The sequence below is a fragment of the Salvelinus fontinalis genome, chromosome 23 (assembly GCF_029448725.1).
Source record: "Salvelinus fontinalis isolate EN_2023a chromosome 23, ASM2944872v1, whole genome shotgun sequence".
In the NCBI taxonomy this organism is placed as follows: domain Eukaryota; kingdom Metazoa; phylum Chordata; class Actinopteri; order Salmoniformes; family Salmonidae; genus Salvelinus; species Salvelinus fontinalis.
In genome coordinates, this window is record NC_074687.1 from 33426780 (window position 1) to 33446876 (window position 20097).

The window sequence follows — 20097 nt, forward strand, 5'->3', positions numbered from 1 at the left end:
GTGAAGCTGGCTGGCAAGTAATCCATGACAGAAAAATCCTTAAAGATGGAATCCGCAGTAGGGGGAAACAGCGCCACTGGCCGCCCCAACACATACAATGATGTTCGAGGGGGTTAACAGCGTTTGTTGTTTGCAGTAACTTCTTTGTTGTTGTAATATTGCAAACAGATGTCGCTGTTCCACCATTAAGGATTCTATCTTTAATGTATTGTTAACTATGATGCTACATCTGAAAAGTTGTGTATTAAGTACATCATCTATAAACAAACCAAGAACACAGAAATTAAAATGATCCATTTACACAGCCTTGTTCAAAAGCTGGCTCTTTTTCAAAATGATTGCCCTTTCTACAAAAGCTTACTCTCTTTAAGGCAGCTTGAGAGAGAGAGAGAGAGAGAGAGAGAGAGAGAGAGAGAGAGAGAGAGAGAGAGAGAGAGAGAGAGAGAGAGAGAGAGAGAGAGAGAGAGAGAGAGAGAGAGAGAGAGAGAGCTGATAGCCCAGGGTGTCATTTAGGTTTAAATAAATATAAAGCAAGCACTTTCAGATTTCCTCAGCCAATATTTGAGGCAGGCCGCTAATTCCCCGCTCCGGTCCTTAATTAAGGAAGGTGTTAAGTAACAGCAGGGAAAAATTAATTTGCATGACTAATAGACAAGCAGAATAGGATTCATATTCCTTTTGGGACATTTATGTAAGCTTGTGTGATGATAACTGCCTTGACACTGTAGGGTACAAACCAACTATTTTGTTTAGCTAAATTGGCTACAGGTAAACTGTGTGACCCTTAAAAGGGGGCTTAGACCCCTCAGTTGAAACTTTTCCAACTAGTTTTATGTTCCTACATGTCATTTAGCAGATGCTCTTATCTAGAGCGACTTACAGGATCAATTAGGGTTAACTGCCTTGCTAAAGGGCACATCGACAGAGCACACACACCTTGTCGGCTCGGGGATTTAAACCGGCGACGTTTCAGTTACTGGCCCAATGCTCTAACCACGAGGCTATTTGCCGCCCTGGCGTGAAATCCGTATCTCCACTGCGTTGTATCAGCACCATGGACAGAGTGTGGAGTGTGTGTGTGGGTGTGTAGGGGGGCTATGGAAAGTCACTGGGTGGTTAGGTATGACTTCTTTTGTTTTCATAAAAAGTGAGAAAAACGCTGGTAGGCTATGTGAATAACGTGATATAATGCATCCGCCTGTAATTATCTTGCTTTAAAACGCATTAGCTCTATGCACCTACAGCACCCGATGTCACATGAAGGCCAAAAAGATCATCAAGGACATCAACCACCCGAGCCACGGCCTGTTCACCCCGCTACCATCCAGAAGGCAAGGTCAGTACAGGTGGTCAAAGCTGGGACCGAGAGACTGAAAAACAGCTTCTATCTCAATGAGACTGTTAAATAGCCATCACTAGCCGGCAACCATTTGGTTACTCAACCCTGCACCTTAGAGGCTGCTGCCCTATATACATAGACATGGAATTACTGGTCACTAGTTACTTCAATAATGTTTACATGCTGCTTTACTCATTCCACTCCGACATTGCTCGTCTTAATATTTATATATTTCTTAATTCCATTATTTTACTTTTAGATTTGTGTGTATTGTTGTGAATTGTTAGATACTACTGCACTGTTGGAGCTAGAAACACAAGCACTTCACTACACCCACACCATCTGCTAAATATGTGTATGTGACCAATACAATTAGATTTGATTTGATTTGATAGCGATGAACAGCTGTAGCAGCATCAAACCACCAAAGCCGCTGCCAAGCCCAGCAGCGATGAAGCTGTTGAGCTCCAGCTAGCTCTGCGTACCACCCCCCATTATCCTGGCGCTGCCAGGATAATGGCTCCACAGCCCCCTCCACCTCCAACCGTTCCTGACGATCTTGGAACAGAGGAGAGTCCTACCCTAGCTGCATGTTTTCTGTCCAAAAACATTTATTAGCAACTGATTCATAGGAAGAGAGTGGCTGGAATACTCGCTTTTTGCAGATGCAGCACTTTGTTTCCCATGTCGAAAGTTCTGTATTGGGTCCAATGCTAACAACTTCACCCAAGCTGGCCTTCACCCAAGCTGGGAATTCTAACTGGAAGCATGCTATTCATAGTACCAAAGGATTCGCTAGGCACGAATAAAGCGAGCAGCATTTGAAATGCACTGCACTATTGAAAGAAAAACAAGTTCAAAGTGCTATGGGAACTGAGGTATCGACACTTTTTAAGGCTTGGGCAACTGGCAAGAAATTGCAAGAAATTGCATGCATTTGTCGGCGATTGTGGACATTACTGAGTTCCTTGTTTTAAACCAGCAACCAATGAGGGGGACATTGGACGTGATAGAGTCCAGAGGGGAGGCGGACAGGGAACTTTCTATGTCTACGATAGAATATACAGTCAGAAAAGACAAGGCACTTGCCAGGAACCACACCCTCCAGTACAATGCCACATTCAGGTCACACGATATTCAGAATGAAATCATAGGGTTACGGAGTGAGATAGTTAAATAAATCTGAGAATTTTAGTACACACTGAAGATAGACAGGACCAAGGTTCCTACTGGATGGGAAAATATATTGTACAGTTATGAATATAACTACTATTCCCTGAAGGAGGGAACAAGGTATACCATACTATGGGGAGTCAATGACCAATCATATTCTCCTGAAAACTAAACTCGCCCAACAGGCCAATGAATGCCAAGCCCTACATCGGAAGCCCCGCCTTCCTGGCAATAATACCAGGGCTCACATTAATTTCCTCAATTCAGTACCGCTCTTCAGTGAGCCCAAACCCCTGATGGTGCGGGGCAAAAATATGTTAAACCTCATTCCATCCTTCAGGGAACAGTAGTTCTATTCATAATTGTACCTTCGCTTTCAGTCGGTCACTCAATATAACATACTATGGGGACGTACAATCACGCCCCAAGCTGGCTCAGAGGGTACCAAACTAGGACGCCCTCGGCAGCCCAAGCACATACCAGCTCCAAAAAGGGGTTACAAAAGCCACCTTTACCCCTAATACTTACCGGAGCAGCCTGAACTGTCAGAGCCTCATGAGGCCTGACATGTCAGAGCCCCATATAGGGAACCATAACCTTTTGCAACTTGGAGCACGGACACACTGCTACTGTAGCCCAAGTCCATAGACCCTACGTTTACAACAACAAACACAAGTCAGAACAGAACATCTGTCGTGACTTGTTAAAATATACAGGCGTAAAGAGCGCACCAGACACAGGTCACGCAACCCCTGTTGTTCACTTGAAGCAATTGGAGGAGGTGTGAAAGGGAACAGCTCGAAAGCCAGGGACCTGTAAGTTATAGGCGTAACCTTGGAAGAAAGAGCTGCATTAGGACATAACACCACTTTGGAGTCGCCAAGCGCAAACTCCAAACAGGAAGGGTGTACTGATGGCACGTGGAGATCCCCAACGTGTTTGGCCGATGCCAAGGCCACGAGGAGGACAGTCTTGTAGGAAAGGACCTTCAGGTCTACAGACTCCAATGGTTCAAACGGAGGCTTGCACAGAGCAGCCAGGACCAAAGCCAGGTCGGTGCCATAGGCTTAGACACTGGTCTGAGCAGACGCATGTCTTTCAGGAACCGCACCACCAGAGGATGTGAACCTGGGGTAGAGCCATTGATCCTTACATGACATGTCGAGATGGCTGCCATATAAACTTTCAATGTGGAAAATTAAAGGCCCTTCAATGTGGAAATGAGCTCTTGCAAGAACATCAAAATGTCTACCAAAGAGCTCTGAAAAGGAGATACTCCTTTAAAACCTTTTCTCGTGTGAGTTCCAAATATCTCTACTGGTCGCACCAGCGTGTGTTTTTTATGCGACTGATGTCGGAATGCACTCATTGTTCTAAAATGTGATTGTTACGCAACAGGACAGTTAACGCGCACTGCCCTCAAACCAAGACACACTGCCTGCTAATGTTTCAACTTGTCAATTTCAAATTATTCTTTTTTTTTAACAGTTTGAATTGTAGTGTCTTCCGCCTCCTCACTAATTCACAAAGGAAGTAGCCCATTTCACTGTTGCAGACAATTTATGTTTGAGGCGTTACTGAGCCGGACAAACTTCTCTCCTCCATGAGAGCCCAAGCAATTCCCCAGTGGTTCCCCAGATCAAGTATGCAGACATTTGCACATTCTTGCACAAACTTTTTCCCACCGGCAAATTTTCCGGCTGGCGCTCGGATTGCCTTCATTGTTGTTTTCTTTACAAATAATAACTTTGTACATGTATGCATGCCTATCAAAGTAAGTTCATTATTTTCTGTGTATCGTGTTGTTGTTCCTACTGTAGCATACCTACCGTATAATGCATAATGTATTCACTGTTTTATTCACGTTTTCAAGTACTGATGACAAATTATGCATTATTGCAGAGATTGCAATGGACACATATGATGTGTGTAACACACTTTTTTTAAGGTTGTACTGATGTGATGATTGTGATGAGCTAATGCTAAGATATTTGCCAGCTATGTGTGGAGCCATGTTTGTTGACATTATGCAATGCATTCGTGGTGTCAGAACAAAGATGCTATAACAAAATGAGGTGAAGGGATCTTTCGAGTAAACATCCGAAAGTGAATGAAGGAAAGTGAATGATGGTGTCACGTCTACTCCCGCTCCCCCTCTCCGGCGCTCAACATTGCCGGTCTACTAACCACTCGTCCTGGCAACCCATCTTTACACACACCTGCGTCTCATCATCAGGCACACCTGGACTTCATTACTTTCTGATTACTTACCCTTTATATATCACTCTTTTGTTATCAGTTATCGGGTAGCATTGGTTATGTTTCCTTGTCAGACATTTCACTTGTTATGTATCATTCTATGTTAGTTATTATTAAACTCACTAACTGCACCTGTTTCCTGACACCCTGCATCAATGTTACAGAATATTACCTCAACAAATGGAAGCAGCAATTAATCAGGACATCTCCCAGATGGTCAGCGAACAGGGACACCTACTTCGCCAACACCTCGACCAGCTGGCACAACTGGGGATGGCTATGGATGAGGTCCTCTGTGTTCTTCAATGTCTCAACCTTCCCCAAGGGGTGTCACCTCCAACAAGCAGAGAATTTTCTACCACAAGTCAACCCAGCAAGACAGCACCCCAGCCCATCCAACAGTCCGCCCAGGTCAGCGATGCCTGTTTGTCCCTCCCAGACAAATATGACAGGTCTCACTCCAAATGCCGTGGCATCCTACTCCAGTGCTCCCTCGATTTCTATGATCAGATGGGAGCCCCCACCCCCGAGAGGTCCAAAGTTGCTACGGTTATTTCCCTGCTGACCGGACAGGCGTTAGAGTGGGCTATGGCTGTCTGGGATAGAAGGAGCTGGGTTCCTATGAAGGGGGGGAGTTGATGTAGTACTCACTTCTACTCCCCCTCTCCGGCGCTCAACGTCAGCAGAGATGCATTCTGGGTGTCACGTAAACATCTGTCAGATCAAACCAATCTTTACGCACACCTGCATCTCATCATCAGTCACACCTGGACTTCATTACTCCATGATTACTTACCCTTTATATAGCACTCTTTTGTTATCAGGTAGTATTGGTTATGTTTACTTGGCAGACGTTTCGCTAGTTTTGTATCGTTCTATGTTCGTTATTTTTAAATTCACCAATGGCACCTGCTTCCTGACTCCCTGCGTCAACGTTAAAGATGGTAGAAAACACACCCCCATCAATATCAATACTGCAGACAAAACTCATCTTGTCTCCTCTTATCTTCGTTTGACATGAAAAAACAAATATGGCGGCGATCACACACTATCTATCGTCAGATTACTTTCGATTTTTTAGAAAGTTTTTTACTCAATTATTTTTATCAATGGTGAGCTCACCCGTGATGATATGAATTGTAAATAGTAATTGCTATTAGCTAGTTCATATGGTTTCTGTCAGCCGAACAAGAATATACTGACGAGTTTCATAAGATAGTCCTTTGTTTCCAGCCATTTTGAGCCTGTAATCGAACCCATAAATGCTGATGCTCCAGATACTCAACTAGTCTAAAGAAGGCCAGTTTTATTGCTGTTTTCAGCTATGCTAACATAATTGCAAAAGGGTTTTCTAATGATCATTTAGTCTTTTAAAAGTATAAACTTGGATTAGCTAACACAATGTGACATTGGAACACAAGAGTGATGATTGCTGATAATGGGCCTCTGTACGCCTATGTAGATATTCCATAAAAAATCAGCTACATTAACAATGTCTACACTGTATTTCTGATCAAATTTATGTTATTTTAATGGACAGAAAATGTGCTTTTCTTTCAAAAACAAGGACATTTCTTTGTAACCCAAAACTTTTGAATTGTAGTATATATATATTTTTTTTTGTATTTTACCCCATTTTTCTCCCCAATTTGGATCTTGTCTCATCGCTGCAACTCCATAACGGGCTCGGGAGGCAAAGGTCAAGTCATGCGTCCTTGGAAACATGACCAGCCAAACCGCGCTTCTTGACACCCGCCCGCATGTGTTGGAGGAAACACCTTTCAACTGACAACCGAGGTCAGCTGGCAGGCGCCCAGCCCGCCACAAGGAGACACTAGAGCACGATGAGCCAGGTAAAGCCCCCCCGGCCAAACTCTCCCCTAACCCAGATGACACTGGGACAATTGTGTGCCACCCTATGGAACTCCCGGTCAAGGCCGGTGGTAATACAGCCCGGGATTGAACCCAGGTCTGTAGTGATGCCTCTAGCACTGCAATGCAGTGCCTTAGACCGCTGCACCACTAGGGAGGCTGGAAAATGTGTTTTTTATGTCATGCTTGTTTTCATATCCACCACTCTTGACAACCGTGTGTCTGAACGTGGGGAAGGAACTGTGTTCATTATGCACACACCTAGATGATACTGCACTCTCGATACCCCTGAATAATCTGCTTTCGTAGTACTGCTGTTCTGATCCCCGGCCCACACTGGGTTCGGGGACTTCGGCAACTAGTAACTTGTCCCCATTGACCGAGCCACTTGTGAGCACTGTTGCCACAGTTAATGCTTGGGAAGGAGGGCCCAGAGAACACGCCCCCTCCCCTGGCCTCCAGCTTGGGTCGCAAGGTCTGCTACTTCCCCCGCACCATGGAAGAATCTGCTTTCACCATGCTCTCCTTCAACCCAGACATCTGCCGTTGCCCAGAAGCACCAAGATCGTCATAAACTGACCTCGAAGCCACCCGCTTCTGGCCTGGACCCTTTCCTTCATGCCTCGGGAACTGCCGAGATCCCCCCGCAAAGGATTTTCATGGGAAAAGTCCCGGAAGAGCTGCGTCCTGTTTATGTTTCTCCTCGAAATGGCCAGTAAGTACTCCATAGCCGAGCCAAACAACCTTGCTGGCGAAACTGGCTCATTCAAATATTGCAACCTGTCCTTCTCAGGAATCCGGGACAACGTCAACCAGAGGTGGCGCTGAGCAACCACTGTCGCCCCCATACTTTCCCCCACAGCCAAGATAGTACAGTGGGACAGACGCAGCACAAAATTTACAATAGCATTGTGTCGAGAAGCTCTGAAACTTAATCAATATCTGCAGCATTATGACCATATTTAATGACCGGGACGCCACATCCTCAGCCTGGTACACTTTGTCCAGCTGATCCGCCGAGAACCGGCACTGTTTATTCGGAAGCACCATGTTAGAATAAGCCCCCTTGTTAGCCTCTGGTGCTAAGTAATTTGCCAGCTTTCTATCCATCGGTGGTGTGAAAATTAACCCCTTCTCCTCCATACCCTCTACAAGACCAAACTTGCAACATCTAGGGGGATGAGTACTCTTTCCCCGCTAACAGACACCTAAGTAGGAGCTGAATCTAGTCTTCGAGCACTTAAAAAGTGTTTAAATTGCGTGACACATTCTTCCTTCAGGCGAGCTGAAGAGCGAAGAATTAAGGTAATGAATTATAGCCAGGAAGGCGGGGCTTCAGAGGGCTCAGCATTGAATGGCCTGTTGGGCGTGATTTTAGTTTTCCTCAGGTTTTGATCATTAAATATCATTCCAATGCAAGAACCCCAAAATATTGTGCCCCCTCGCAGATTTCAACTGCCCCCTTAGTCACTCTATCCTGGCACCGGGGCTGAATAAAGCCTGTTACCCCGCCAGCAGACTTTGTCTCGTACATGTGTTGTTTAGCACATGGCCCTCACCCCACTCTCCGAGGGTGTCTCAGGGGGAATGGGATATGCACTTGTACATGTGTTGTTTAGCACATGGCCCTCACCCCACTCTCCGAGGGTGTCTCAGGGGGAATGGGATATGCACTTGTACATGTGTGAAACAGGACAAAAATAAGCACCCCCTATTTGACCTTTGATGACTCACAGCATAAAATAATTTGTTTAAATTCATCCAACATATCATGCTGGTACAGATGCTCAAATGAAGGCTGAGGGTGTGACATGGCAACACCTGGAGCAGAGAGCAAAATAATGAAAGGGATGGAGGCGATTCATCGATGGCTTATGTTCCGCAAAGAACAAAAAGGCCTATATAAGTAAGTACAAAATGCTCAAACCAATATGATTATCTAGAAAGCTATGAAACAGAGGTAAATCTATTCACTACGGTGATGTTAATTTAAATGTATTCACTATTGTGATGTTGAATATTATGATGTTTTGCAATACAATTCCTTGGAGGAGATATGGTGCACTTGCTACTGGTAATGGCACTCAACATAAATTCATATTTATATAGTGCATATGAAGAGCAGGGGGTGTATAATGGAAGCCTGCCAAGGTGCTTGCAAGGGCCATAGCTGGAGGATTCCATCTGGTGAGAAGATCATTGAAGATAGCTATTAGATACTGTATCTACATTAATTACCTAAATACTGAATTTGGACAATTGTCTCACTCACCTTCCATCTGCTAGTGTTGCCCGGACAACTGCCCATGTTGCCACGAACAGAGCTGGAACACCTGAAATTTTACATGAGGAAAAGAACATCAGCTTTCTACAAATGTTCTAAACAATTACTAAACATAATGCAATGACTGAATTACTTGTTGCATTATTCTGTTCTTAGCTCACTAATAGCAGGTCTAATACCTCAGGAACAGGCTAATTAGACAAACAATAAGTTACTCAACTCAGAAATGGCACTCTCATTATGATATTTGAAAGCAGCATAATTGAGTGCGTAGGATTTCTCTTCCAGTGAAGGTGTTTTTAGAGCCAGCTAGCTAGAAAGCAGGAAGTTGTGACTCATACCCAACAAATATGTCTCTCTTCCCGTTGGAGCTGAAACGTGTGAATAAGGACAATGCTGGGCCTATATAGTTATATGATTAGAGCATAAAGTTTTAAGTTATTTTTTTCATTAGAACAGCAAGTATTTATATAATGCAAGTGTAAAAACCATTGAATATAAGAAAGAGAAGATTTTCGGAGGACAAATTTAATCTTGGAATCTTACATAAGCAATCACATTTGCATTTAAAAAAAACTTTAAACAAGAAAACATGCCGCTCTGCTGAACATAACAGTTCCATCATAACTTATTTACTCCAATACCCTCAGATTTCCTTCATATAAATGTAATTACATGGTTCGCTGGATTGACATGGATTGCAATTGTGTGGTTTAACCAAAGAGACAAAATCACACTGATTGACTGTGATAGAAAGGATTGTTTGTTTGTTTGTGGGTCTGTGTGTGTGTGTAAGTCAGTGTAAGTGTTTGTGCCTGCCTGCTTGCCAGCTATCTGCACGTTTTGTGTTTGTCAACAACAGGGTTGGGCAATAATTATTTTGACAAATTTGTTTGTCAAAAACAATAGAAAATATATCTACAGGTCCATTATAACTTCTACACACTGTATATCTAAATTCAGTAAAAAAAAGAAACGTTCTCTCACTGTCAACTGCGTTTATTTTCAGCAAACTTAACATGTGTAAATATTTGTATGAACATAACAAGATTCAACAACTAAGACATAAACTGAACAAGTTCCACAGACATGTGACTAACAGAAATGGAAAAATGTGTCGCTGAACAAATAGGGGGTCAAAATCAAAAGTAACAGTCCGTATCTGGTGTGGCCACTAGCTGCATTAAGTACTGCAGTGCATCTCCTCCTCATGGACTGCACCAGTTTTGCCAGGTCTTGCTGTGAGATGTTACCCCACTCTTCCACCAAGGAAGGCCCTAGCCCTCACCCTCCGTTCCAACAAGTCCCAGATGTGCTCAATGGGATTGAGATCCGGGCTCTTCGCTGGCCATGGCAGAACACTGACATGCATGTCTTGCAGGAAATCCTGCACTGAACGAGCAGTATGGCTGGTGGCATTGTCATGCTGGAGGGTTATGTCAGGATGAGCCTGCAGGAAGGGTACCACAAGAGGGAGGAGGATGTCTTCCCTGTAACGCACAGTGTTGAGATTTCCTGCAATGACAACAAGCTCAGTCCTATGATGCTCTGACACACCGCCCCAGACCATGATGGACGCTCCACCTCCAAATTGATCCCGCTCCAGAGTACAGTCTTGGTGTAACGCTCATTCCATCGACGATAAACACGAATCTGACCATCACCCCCGGTGAGACAAAACCACGACTCGTCAGTGAAGAGCACTTTTTGTCAGTCCTGTCTGGTCCAGCAACGGTGGGTTTGTGCCCATAGACTAAATTGTTGCCGGTGATGTCTGGTGAGGACCTGCCTTACAACAGACCTACAAGCCCTCAGTCCAGACTCTCTCAGCCTATTGCGGAAAGTCTGAGCACTGGTGGAAGGATTGTGCGTTCCTGGTGTAACTCGAGCAGTTGTTGTTGCCATCCTGTACCTGTCCCGTAGGCGTGATGTTCGGATGTACCGATCCTGTGCAGGTGTTGTTACACGTGGTCTGCCACTGCGAGGACAATCAGCTGTCCGTCCTGTCTCCCTGTAGCGCTGTCTTAAGCGTCTCACAGTACGGACATAGCAATGTACAGCCCTGGCCACATCTGCAGTCCTCATGCCTCCTTGCAGCATGCCTAAGGCACGTTCACGCAGATGAGCAGGGACCCTGGGCATCTTTCTTTTGGTGTTTTTCAGAGTCAGTAGAAAGGTCTCTTTAGTGTCCTAGGTTTTCCTAACTGTGTCCTTAATTGCCTACTGTCTGTAAGCTGTTAGTGTCTTAATGACCGTTTCACAGGTGCATGCTCATTAATTGTGGTTCATTGAACAAGCACGGTAAACAAGCACGGTAGTGTTTAAACCCTTTACAATTAAGATCTTTGAAGTTATTTGGATTTTTACGAATTATCTTTGAAAGACAGGGTCCTGAAAAAGGGACGTTTCTTTTTTTGCTGAGTTTCGTTTAAGACATTCAATAGTGGCCTGAAGTTTTTTTCAAATCCCAAATAATAATTTCCCTCCAAAAAACACGAACCTCCGGAGCACACCCATAGGCCCAGTTTCTCGATAGCGATGGAATTTAGGCTTACGAGTGTTTTAACGATGCATCTTTACTACAAAGCCTAATGTTTAATAGTGGGGAATCCCAGCTTTCCAATAACGGTGTCAGATTTATTTCTCAACTATTCAAAACTTTGGAAGCTTTCAACATTCCAATTGGAAATAATATATTTAATAAAAATAATAGAATTGTCTTAAAGCAAAAATATACACAAATAATACATTATCAAATGAAAACGTATAGAATAAAAAGGAAAGTTTTACATTCCTATGTCTGAGGGTGGTTTTAACTTTCCAGACTTGGAATTTTACCAACTTGCCACCCAAGGCTTTTACTTGCGAAATATAGTTAAATGCACTAAAGAGGAACCATGGGTACATATTGTATTGAAGATGTGCATGCTCATCCCCAGAATCTTTTCATGTGTCTATTTTCAAAGGATAAAGCTAAAAGCATTACAACAACCCTAAGCACACAATCAAGACAATGCAGGAGTGGCTTCGGGACAAGTCTCTGAATGTCCTTGAGTGGCCCAGCCAGAGCCCAGACTTTAACCCAATCGAACATCTCTGGAGAGACCTGAAAATAGCTGTGCAGCGACGCTCCCCATCCAACCTGACAGAGCTTGAGAGGATCTGCAGAGAAGAATGGGAGAAACTCCCCAAATACAGGTGTGCCAAGCTTGTAGCGTCCTACCCAAGAAGACTCGAGGCTGTAATTGTTTCCAAAGGTGCTTCAACAAAGTACTGAGTAAATGGTCTGAATACTTACGTAAATATGATATTTCAGTTGTTTGTTTTATAAATGTGCCAACATTTATAAAACCTGTTTTTTCTTTATCATTATGGGGCATTGTGTGTAGATTGATGAGAATTATAAAAAATACATTTTAAGAGATTGAAACGTATTCTACAAGAACCAATATCACTCCTTAAAAAGAAAACCCTATGGAACAATCATTGGATAGCTTTTCAGAATTCACGGATAAATTGGTCCACATGGAAAACTAAAGGCATTGAAACCATAAATGACTTGGCCATATGAAATACATGGATTTCCATGACAGCATTAAGCAAACCAGATGCCACCATTTCCTTTTTTTTCTTTTATTTGCGGATAGCCAGAGGCACACTCCAACACTCAGACATAATTTACAAACAAAGAGCATGTGTTTAGTGAGTCCGCCAGATCAGAGGCAGTAGGGATGACCAGGGATGTTCTCTTGATAAGTGTGTTTAGTGAGTCCGCCAGATCAGAGGCAGTAGGGATGACCAGGGATGTTCTCTTGATAAGTGTGTTTAGTGAGTCCGCCAGATCAGAGGCAGTAGGGATGACCAGGGATGTTCTCTTGATAAGTGTGTTTAGTGAGTCCTCCAGATCAGAGGCAGTAGGGATGACCAGGGATGTTCTCTTGATAAGTGTGTTTAGTGAGTCCTCCAGATCAGAGGCAGTAGGGATGACCAGGGATGTTCTCTTGATAAGTGTGTTTAGTGAGTCCTCCAGATCAGAGGCAGTAGGGATGACCAGGGATGTTCTCTTGATAAGTGTGTTTAGTGAGTCCTCCAGATCAGAGACAGTAGGGATGACCAGGGATGTTCTCTTGATAAGTGTGTTTAGTGAGTCCTCCAGATCAGAGACAGTAGGGATGACCAGGGATGTTCTCTTGATAAGTGTGTTTAGTGAGTCCTCCAGATCAGAGACAGTAGGGATGACCAGGGATGTTCTCTTGATAAGTGTGTTTAGTGAGTCCTCCAGATCAGAGACAGTAGGGATGACCAGGGATGTTCTCTTGATAAGTGTGTTTAGTGAGTCCTCCAGATCAGAGACAGTAGGGATGACCAGGGATGTTCTCTTGATAAGTGTGGGAATTGGAACATGTTCCTGTGCTGCTAAGCATTCAACATGTAGAGAGTACTTTTGGGTGTCAGGGAAAATGCATGGAATAAAAAGTACATTTATTTTCTTTCGGAATGTAGTGAGGAAAAAGTTAAAGTTGTCAAAAATATAAATAGCAAAGTACAGATACACCAAAAACTACTTAAGTAATACTTTAAAGTAGTTTTACTTAAGTACTGCAACTACATCACAACTGCCCAGACACACATTCTCACACCCCAATATCCAGCAATTTCAATTGTGTTCAGGACGAAGGATTGGTTGATTTCCAGTTTTTAAGTATACGTTTTTTCAAGATGATTGACCAGAAAAGTATCATCCAACTCATCGGGTATCTCACCGCACCCTCATATGCCATGCCTTGAAATATGCAGACAGACGGATTAAAAGTACATTTACATTGTAATACTTCTGACAGCCAACTTTCTAACTCCACCCATAACTTGTTGACTTTTCCAAGAAGGCATGGATTATTGAGTCATTGTTAGTTTTACACTTAAGACATGACTCTGCCGTTGTGCTATATTATATCTTAATTCATTTTTACTGGATTAGGTGTACATTTTCGTTAGTTACGTTCCAACATTCCCTCCATCTTGTGCCAATATCAGTTCCTTTTAAGTCTTGTTTCCAATAGTTTATATTTATCTAAGAGATTGTGAGTTGGATAGGCTCTCTTGTATAACTTACATATCATATCAATATCCTTTTCTGACTCAAGTAGGATTCCCTCAAGATCGCTCTGATGTCTAAAAGATTTCAAATCGAAATTTTGTGATATAAAACTTTTAAGTTGCATGTATTTGAAAACAACTGTATTGGTGAATCCAAAATGTATTTTTAATATAACTTGAAATTATTTTTACTTTTGACACTTAAGTATATTTTAGCAATTACATTTACTTTTGATACTTAAGTATATTTAAAACCAAATACCTTTTTACTCAAATAGTGTTTTACTGGGTGACGTTCACTTTTACTTGAGTCATTTTCTCTTCAGATACAGTATCTTTACTTTTAACCAAGTAGGACAATTGGGTACTTTTTTCACCACTGTGTAGTTCATGTTTGTGTGATGTTGATTGTTTGTATGTGTATGTTTTGTATTTGGTAAAATCTATATATACATATATACACTACCGTTAAAAAGTTTGGGGTCACTTAGAAATCTCCTTGTTTTTGAAAGAAGAAAAAAATTGTCCATTAAATAACATCAAATTGATCAGAAATACAGTGTAGACATTGTGAATGTTGTAAATGACTATTGTAGCTGGAAACGGCTGATGTTTAATGGAATATCTACATAGGCGTACAGAGCCCCATTATCAGCAACCATCACTCCTGTGTTCCAATGGCACGTTGTGTTAGCTAATCCAAGTTTATAATTTTAATAGGCTAATTGATCATTAGAAAACCCTTTTGCAATTATGTTAGCACAGCTGAAAACTGTTGTTCTGACTAAAGAAGCAATAAAACTGGCCTTCTTTAGACTAGTTGAGTATCTGGAGCATCAGCATTTGTGTGTTCGATTACAGGCTCAAAATGGCCAGAAACAAATAACTTTCTTCTGAAACTCATCAGTCTATTCTTGTTCTGAGAAATGAAGGCTATTCCATGCGAGAAATTGCCAAGAAACTGAAGATCTCGTACAACACTGTGTACTACTCCCTTCACAGAACAGCGCAATCTGGCTCTAAGCAGAATAGAAAGCGGAGTGGGAGGCCCCGGTGCACAACTGAGCAAGAGGACAAGTACATTAGAGTGTCTAGTTTGAGAAACAGATGCCTCACAAGCCCTCGACTGGCAGGTTCCTTAAATAGTACCCGCAGAACCCGCAAAACTCCGGGATGCTGGCCTTCTGGCAAGCATACACCAGATTCACAGACTAGTGCAAATAAACTTAAACAAAGCGGAATCAGGATATGATTGCCTACACTCCATTGTTATTCACTGCAGATCCCACCTTCATTCCGCTTTGACAAACTTTTTTTGGACTGTGTGTGATTCCAGGCTGGTGATAGGCTACTTTGCTTTACAGAGGTGCCAGTATGCATTTCCCGAAAAAATGGGAGGCGCTGGTAGGGGCTCAGGACAGCTCCGCCCCAAGTCAAGCACTGCCTTTCCTTCTGAAAAAAGTATTTTTTCAGCATCTACATTTCAAAGGTGTCTTTCATGCCTTCTGCTCCCTACCAGAAGGAACACATCAAACAAGGATGGGCATGAATAAAGCACAATTTACCATAAGAGACCTCTTATGGTAAATTATGGTAAATTGTGCTTTATTCATGCCCCATCCTCGTTCTGATGTATAAAAACAAACAGAGCAACAGTCAGAGGAGGTTGTGAGAGGATTTGTATAGATGCTGCTTCTGATTATTGTTTTCTGAATGTGCTTCTAACACAGTATCTGTGAGAAGAAACTAGTCTAATAGTAGAGTTGTGAGATCAACAATCAATTCTTCCTGGGGCAGGACTCACTATCTGAGCATTTTATGAAATACCGACTAAAAAGAGTGTGAAGAAAAATGCTCCAACAAATGATATCCAGTGTGAATAGAGGAGTGGCGTTACAAAGTAGGGAATACGTTTAAGTTATGAGTGAATCCGGTGTCTGCATGCCAGTAGACTTGCTTATGCTCAGCTAGCTTTGCTGTTTGTGTTGGTAGAGTTGTCTCCCAGCAGAGACAGATGCATGCCTTGAGTTTCTGTGATGTTCACTGATTAAGAACAACATTGAAGTGTCCTATGAGGGGTCCTTTGGTGTCATAAAGTATAGTGGTTTCTAGGATCATAAAAGTAAGGATTTGATATTGACCACAATTTCAATGGCCGGGCGCCCTAAGGGGCCAGGGAAAGGTTCTCAACATCTCCCCTTGTCCTGTGGGTATTGTGGCTCCAAGGATAAAATGAAGACCCAGATAATTATTTAATATTATGTTGAAAGAAATGGAAAGGAATATTAGTTCTTAAGATCTACACCACATCCAACCAACTTCATAGTCTCGTATCCAATCAGCAAAGTGAGACAGGCGGAAAAGAGAAGTTTCCCTCAAGCTAAATAACCAACACCACTATAACCAACACCACTATTGCCACAGCACACCTATCTGAGCAGCACACCTGAAACCCAGTGGTAGAGGAGACTATTAGAACCACAATCATCCTGTCTCAGTTACAGTAACTCAACTCAGAATGTCTTTTGCCCTTAAAATGGAGTCAAACTTTTACTCCAATAGAGAAACTAGTAGGACCTGATCCTATAGTTCTAGGGACTCAGTGGGAATCTATGTTATGAGTACTTATCATCAGCAGGTGGAAAACACACACGTAGTGGGAGAGATGATGACCTTGAAGTCTGTGATTCAGATGCGTCGGCGACAGGCTGGCGTGGGAGCACAGAGTGATGATTCAATCACAATTTATGGCATTGTCCCAATGGCTGGCCATATTGTGTTTGCTATCACAGGAGGGAAGCACATCTCCAAGGTGGCATTTCCCAGAGAAGAACGCTCCCACAGACCTTGGGAGTACGGACACCGTCTGAAGTGTGAAGACCGATAAACTTGAATCGACTGAATAAATGTTACTGTTGTGTTTGGATTGTTTCAAGAGTTCATAAAGAGCTGTACGTTTTTTTATGTCTTATTACATTGTATGTATTCCGGTTGATGTATTTTCAGAGAGACAGGGCTGAAATCGTATGTTGTATTTTTCAGTTTTCAGGCACATTTCTGTTGTCCGGTAATAACATTCAAATTGAATTGAGTTGATTTTAAATCTGGGTGTGATGTCCTGCCTTTTGTTTCCCCCCAGAAATGTGCAAAATAATGTTCCTTTCTGTTGGGGGGGAGTTTCTGTTTTTTCCATGGATAAAAGGTCTAAGTCTAATTGAGAACTTGTTTGCAAGCTCCATGTGTGTGCAGACAGACACACATGAAACTTTTTCACTTGGAGATTATTAAAAAAAACTTGGAACCACGTACATCTTATTAGTAGAGTTATTTACTCTGTCTTATACTGTAACGAATGCTCTACTACATGTACACAGGAAGTGTCAATTCATTTGTGAGTAATACAACGTATTAGTTGACTAGACTAATTGCATGCCTCGTTTAAAGAGTAAACTCTTTGATTGATTATATGTTCAAAATGTAGTAGGTCTATTGGTAAATGTGATTTACACTATACACGTATCATTATGCATAGGTTTTAACTTTACATCTCTGGCTAAGATAGATTTGATAAATTAAATTAATTTAAATTAATAAATGGACTGTGGTCGCTATAAACAGCTCATAAGTCCGATAAGCCTCTTAATAATAAATCACATAAAGTTATGTTAGAATACATGTACTTAAAATATCAGAGTTGGGATGCCGAAACTCGCAAAATGGCTTAGTCTATTTGGATTGCGTTTGACCTATAGCATGTATTCAGTCAGATGAATGTAGTTTACTGCAACAATGTGCACTGAAAGTTGGGAAACAAGTTCAGGGAGTGAGTGTTTTAATAAGACAGACATGACACTGGAACAGAAACAATGACGCCTGGGGAAGGAAACAAAGGGAGTGACATATATAGGGAAAGTAATCAGGGAGGTGATGGAGTCTAATGATGCGCAGGTGCACGTAACAATGGTGACAGGTGTGCTCCATAACGAGCAGCCTGGTGACCTAGAGGCCGGAGAGGGAGCACACATGACAGTACTCCCTCCCCTCCAGTTGCAGGACGCTGACCAAAATGAGGACGCTGACCAAAATGAGGACGCTGACCAAAATGAGGCGCGGGAAACCTGTCAAAGCGGCTGAGACGTGGGAGCATGGCGACCTAGAGCGCTGGAGAGAGAGCATACGTCACAGTACCCCTCCCCGGCGCGTTCGACTTCAGTTGTAGGACGCCAACCAAACAGACGATCCCGGAGATCAGGAGCAGAACGGTGACCCCTGCAGATGCACGGGAATCTGTCGCCGGCTGGGGCGCGGGAACCTGACAGACCGGCTGAGGCATGAGAGCCTGGCGAGCCGGCAGAGGCAGGGGACCCTGGCGATCTGGCTGAGGCATGAGAACCTGTGGCGGCTCCCGGACCCGACGTCATTCCCACTGACACAAAAAAATAAACACTCCCTGATGCTTCCCTTAGGTGAGGAAAGTTCAGGGAGTGAGTGTTTTAATAAATAAACACCAACATAATACAAAACAACGAAAAACGAACAATGCACAGAGGCCGGAGAGGGAGAACACGTGACATTTACAATTATCAAAAATCTTTTTAACCTCAACCACACACGCACACACTCGCCCGCCAAAACACACACACACACACACACACACACACACACACACACACACACACACACACACACACACACACACACACACACACACACACACACACACACACACACACACACACACACACACACACACACACACACACACACACACAATTACTGTTTAATAACCATGTAACCAACGGTTTAAGACTGTCATGACCCTTTTTTGTTGCGTGGAACGAACAGCTGACTGTAGACGGGACGGCCGGGCATTCATGCGGTTGAGTCTGTTTCTGCTGTAACATGGACTCTACAACATGACTGAACTTTGTTGCTCTTGGCTGAAACAAGTACAGTGTTGCAGCAAACAAGTCTTTGGTTGTCAGTATTTTAAAAAACGGTTATTAGGGTGACCGCAGTCATTTGGCTGACAAATAAGCATCATCCAAATATGCATGACCGTCACAGCCCTAATAAACACACCCACACACACACACACAAAAGCATGTTATTTTAAGGGTTGTCATGGTGGACTGTAGTGTGGTTCAATTCAACTCTGCTTAAACCACGCTGTCACTGGTAAATCGTTTGGGCTGGACACAGCAGAGTGGTATACTACGATGCAAGCTAGATCTACTCAGGGTCTTCTAAAGCTAGCCAGCTCCGTATCTCGACGGTGGATACTGCTCGTCTGTCTTCCGCTAACTCTATCAGGCTTGTAATTGTGCAATCATGTTGCACGTGAATAGTCGAATGCCAAACTCAAATCAAATCAAATTAAATTGTATTTGTCATATGCGCCGAATACAACAGACAGTTGAAATGCTTACTTACAAGCCATTAACCAACAATGCAGTTTTAAGTTTGAAGAAAAAAAAGTAACATAATAAAAGAGCAGCAGTAAAATAACAATAGCGAGGCTATATACAGGGGGTACCGGTACAGAGTCAATGTGCAGGGGCACCGGTTAGTTGGTAATTGAGGTAATATGTACATGTAGGTAGAGTTATTAAAGTGACTATGCATAGATAATAACAGAGAGTAGCAGCAGCATAGAAGAGAGGGGTGGGGGACAATGCAAAAAGTCTGGGTAGCCATTTGATTAGATGTTCAGGAGTCTTTTGGCTTGGGGGTCGAAGCTGTTTAGAAGCCTCTTGAACAGAATAAAATACGCCTTCTGGAGTGGTCCAGTCAGTCCTGACCTCAACCCGATTGAGATGCTGTGGCATGACCTCAAGGGAGCGGTTCACACCAGACATTCCAAGAATATTGTGGAACTGAAACAGTTGTGTGAAGAGGACCAAAATTCCTCCTGACCATTGTGCAGGTCTGATCCACAACTACAGAAAATGTTTGGTTGAGGTTATTGCTGCCAAAGAAGGGCCAACCTGTTATTAAATCCAAGGGTTCAAATACTTTTTCCAGCCTGCACTGTGAATATTTACACGTTGTGTTCAATAAAGACAATAAAAAA

At 42.9% G+C, this 20097-nt stretch overlaps 1 protein-coding gene across 2 annotated transcripts in view; it reads right to left on the reverse strand.

The window, feature by feature from the left end:
- LOC129821170 (parathyroid hormone 2 receptor-like) overlaps nt 1–20097 on the reverse strand; it is a 113037-nt gene that overhangs the window by 22252 nt on the left and 70688 nt on the right. For both annotated transcript variants that reach the window (XM_055878516.1, XM_055878517.1), the window contains exon 8: nt 8916–8976. In XM_055878516.1, the coding sequence (XP_055734491.1) occupies nt 8916–8976 (61 nt within the window). The remainder of the gene's footprint in view (nt 1–8915; nt 8977–20097) is intronic.